The sequence below is a fragment of the Pezoporus occidentalis genome, unplaced genomic scaffold (assembly GCF_034315485.1).
Source record: "Pezoporus occidentalis ecotype Australia unplaced genomic scaffold, CSIRO_AGI_Poc_V1 ctg2633, whole genome shotgun sequence".
Classification (NCBI taxonomy): Eukaryota; Metazoa; Chordata; class Aves; order Psittaciformes; family Psittacidae; genus Pezoporus; species Pezoporus occidentalis.
The window spans coordinates 3,122-7,129 of NW_026914538.1; the positions used below are offsets into that span (position 1 = coordinate 3,122).

The following is a 4,008-nucleotide window of genomic DNA, read 5'->3' on the forward strand; positions in this document are numbered from 1 at the left end:
AAAAGTTGTAACTCAATAAAGCTGATTGGGGTTTCCTGTGAGGGAAAGAGGCCTGGGATAATTGAAGGTAATTTCTACCTCCAGGATGGTGCCTGCAAAGTGAATTGAAGTTTGAGGTTCCCCTCCTAATGATTTCCTTCCAAGGAAGATGTGATGGGTGGGTCTCTTTCTCATTCAATACTGTCACTGGCTTCTGAGCAGGAATTGTGGAAGAACGTAAATAAAGTCATGAGGGTTAGTGGAAAATATCGTTGTTTTAGTGCATCGCAGTTTTCTTCAGTTAGGATGAGCTGTTCATGTCCTAGATGACAGAACTCTTCTATGTTGCCAGCCATTTAAGAACCTTCTCCCGCACCTCACCAGAGCCAGCTTCACCTCCTTGTTCCTCAGGCTGTAGATGAAGGGGTTGAGCATGGGGGTAACCACGAAGTAGAAGATGGAGGCCAACTTATGCAGGGTCCTGCAGCTAGATGGACGTTGTAGGTACATGAAGAATGCTGACCCAAAGAATAAGGCAATAGCAGTCAAATGGGAGGCACAGGTGTGGAAGGCTCTGGCGCTGCTCTGTGCTGATGTCCTGGGTTCAGCAGTAGCAGTCATTTTTCCCCTTCTTGGTAGCTGGTGCAGTGCAGTGTTTTGACTTTCAGCTCGGGAACAGAGCTGATAACAAGCGATGTTTTGGTTTGGCCAAGGACTTTGTGAGCCTCATGCTGTGCCAGGGAGGAAGGGAAGCCAGGAGGAAGCAGAGACAGGACACCTGACCCAAACTGACCAAAGAGGTATTCCATACCACAGCACGTCATGCCCAGGATGTAACTGGGAGTGAGCCGGAAGGGCTGGGGGACGGCAGGGTTGGAGGAGGTATCGGTCAGAGCTTGGTCGGGCTGGGGGGCCGAGTTATCGGTCAGCTGGTGGTGAGATGATGTATTCTCTTCCCTTGTTATTTCCTTTATCATTATTATCATTGGTGGTAGCAGTAGTGATTTGTGTTATACCTTAGTTACTAAACTGTTCTTATCTCAACCCGTGGGAGTTGCATTCTTTTCGATTCTCCTCTCCGTCCCTCCGGGAGCAGGGGGAGGGCAAGAAAGGGGGGGAAGTGAGCGAACGAATTACCTGACTGGGTTTAAACCACGACAGTTCTTTTTGGCGCCCAACGTGGGGCACGAAGGGTTGAGATAACGACAGATTTGACTGGATTAATAGTCACTCGTCACAATGCTGATTTATTGGCTCTCAGAGTTGTTTCGCTTGATCTCACAGCTTCAGAATGTTGTAACTTACGTAGAGCCGGTATTTGCTGTGATAGTGTTTATCAAGTATGGGGCCTGGGCTAAGGTTCTTGTCTCACTGTGCTTTATGGCAATGGCTTGTAATACGGGCGGGCTCCAGCAGCAGGGCGGGACGGACGTGGCCGTGGACTTGTACCTGGCCGTCCGGCTGCTCTTCACCGTCCTGGCCCTCACCCTACTCTCCATCTTCGTGAGGCTGCGGGGAGCCGAGGGGGAGCGGCCCCGGGAGCCGGCGGCAGCCGAACCGGCCCGGGAGAGCGGTCCCGGGGACCAAGCGGCGGCGGGAGCGGGGCCGGAGGCCGCGAGGGGACGGCTGCCGGTGGAGGAGGTCGGGGCGGTCGAGGAGCAGAAGGAGGCGGCTGCCGAGCAGCGGGAGAAGGCGGCGGAGGAGCCGAGCCCCGCGGAGGAGCCGAGCCCCGCGGCTGAGCCCAGCCCCGCGGCGGCCGAGAGCGTTTCCCGGAAGCCGCCCGCCGAGCCCCAGGAGGATGCAGGAGACCACGCAGCATTTCCCAGCAAGGCAGAGGAGGAAGAGCTGGACTCAGGAAAAGAGAAGCTGGCGGTGGGAGAGCCGGCAAGCACAGCAGCTGCACCAGCCCCAGTGACAAGTACAGCAGCATCAACTGAGAGTTCTGAAGGTTGTGAATGGCCTTTGGGTATCCTTGGGACCTGCCTGCTGATTGTGATGGGGATCAGCATGTTGGCACACACACAGACTGTGTTTTACCCACAACCATTTTGTCTGATCTCAAAAGTTAAGCAGAGTCAGGTTTGGGTCTTGTCTGCAGTTAGACAACAATATAGGGGGACCAAGAGGTTTTCTCCAAGGCTGGACAGCCAGGAGTGGCAGGGTGTGTGTGACAGTATGGGCAAGTATCTAGTCCACTGGGCCCCTCCAGTGCTTTGGAAGCATCGGAGATGGAAGGCAGCTGTATGGAGTCCCCAGCAACAAGCTGCAGAAACTGCTTAAGGGGACAGTGAATTATTTTAAGCCTGGTGGGCCCATGGCACTTCAGGCCATCAGAGCAGAGATGCAACACAGAGATGGACTCATGATCGAGGGGTGGACTTAGCAATGGACACTATTGCCCAGGTTATTCACGAGTGTGAACACTGCACACAGTCTCTCCTGCTCTGGAAGACTGTTACAAGAGATGGAGCCTGACATGGACCAGATGGACGCAGCAGCTTTATAGCTACTGGTCCATGCACTAAGATAAGAGTGCACTGAGATAAGAGTGATGGTATATTGAAAATGTGGGATCTGAGCATGACGTGAATGGTATGGAATAAGGGGTGGATAATGTCCTGGGTTCAGCAGTAGCAGTCATTTTTCCCCTTCTTGGTAGCTGGTGCAGTGCAGTGTTTTGACTTTCAGCTCGGGAACAGAGCTGATAACAAGCGATGTTTTGGTTTGGCCAAGGACTTTGTGAGCCTCATGCTGTGCCAGGGAGGAAGGGAAGCCAGGAGGAAGCAGAGACAGGACACCTGACCCAAACTGACCAAAGAGGTATTCCATACCACAGCACGTCATGCCCAGGATGTAACTGGGAGTGAGCCGGAAGGGCTGGGGGACGGCAGGGTTGGAGGAGGTATCGGTCAGAGCTTGGTCGGGCTGGGGGGCCGAGTTATCGGTCGGCTGGTGGTGAGATGATGTATTCTCTTCCCTTGTTATTTCCTTTATCATTATTATCATTGGTGGTAGCAGTAGTGATTTGTGTTATACCTTAGTTACTAAACTGTTCTTATCTCAACCCGTGGGAGTTGCATTCTTTTCGATTCTCCTCTCCGTCCCTCCGGGAGCAGGGGGAGGGCAAGAAAGGGGGGGAAGTGAGCGAACGAATTACCTGACTGGGTTTAAACCACGACAGCTGAGCACATCCTCAGCACGGTGCGCAGGATAGAGATGTAGGAGAGAAAAATGGCCGCACTTGCACACACTGCATTGATGGTGATGAGGGCAAAGATGACCATCTCACTGCTGTGGGTGTCAGAGCACATAAGCTTTAGCACAGGGAAAAGCTCGCAGAAGAAGTGGTTGATGCAGTTGGGACCACAGAAGGAACCTCCAAACGCGCACCATGTGTAGATGATGGCACTGAGGAAGGCAAATAGGTAGGATGATGCTATCAGCTGCCAGCAGACACGGCTGGAGATGATGGTCACATAAAGCAGGGGCTGGCAGATAGCAACGTGCCGGTCATAGGCCATCATGGCCAGGAGGTGACACTCAATAGTAGCAAAGACAGCAAAGGTGAGGAACTGCATCATGCAGCCAGTGAAAGAAATGGTTTTGTCCTCTGATAACAGGTCTGACAGCATCCTGGGGCAGATGACTGTGGAATAGCAGATGTCAGTGAAGGCAAAATGGGTGAGGAAGAAGTACATGGGGGTGTGGAGGCTGGGAGAAACCCGAACCAATGTGATAATGTTTAAGTTCCCCACCAGAGTGACAATGTAAATCAATAGAAACAAGAGAAAAAGAGGAGTCTGTGCATATGGGCTGTCTGTAATTCCCAACAGGATGAATTCAGTCTGTGTGTGATTTCCTCCCATGACCAGGTGTTACCTGCTGAGACAAAAGGAATTAAAACATCACACTGATTAAACAGAGATATTCAGGAGTGGATCTAACTACAGTCAGTCAGTAGTTTAACTTTGACATTTTGGTGGAATTAATATAGTTTACTGTATTTTCTATCCCACATTATATACATGT

General features: G+C 51.8%; 1 protein-coding gene across 1 annotated transcript; it reads right to left on the reverse strand.

The window, feature by feature from the left end:
- Nucleotides 1–328: 328 nt before the first annotated feature.
- On the reverse strand, nt 329–3,848 carry LOC134166539 (olfactory receptor 8U3-like; the record flags this gene model as incomplete). The annotated part of the gene is made up of 2 exons (XM_062624246.1): nt 3,156–3,848; nt 329–564 (listed from the first exon to the last, which is right to left on the reverse strand). Coding segments are annotated over exons 1-2 (926 nt in total), but the record flags the coding sequence as incomplete, so codon positions are not given.
- Between the last annotated feature and the right edge of the window lie 160 nt (nt 3,849–4,008).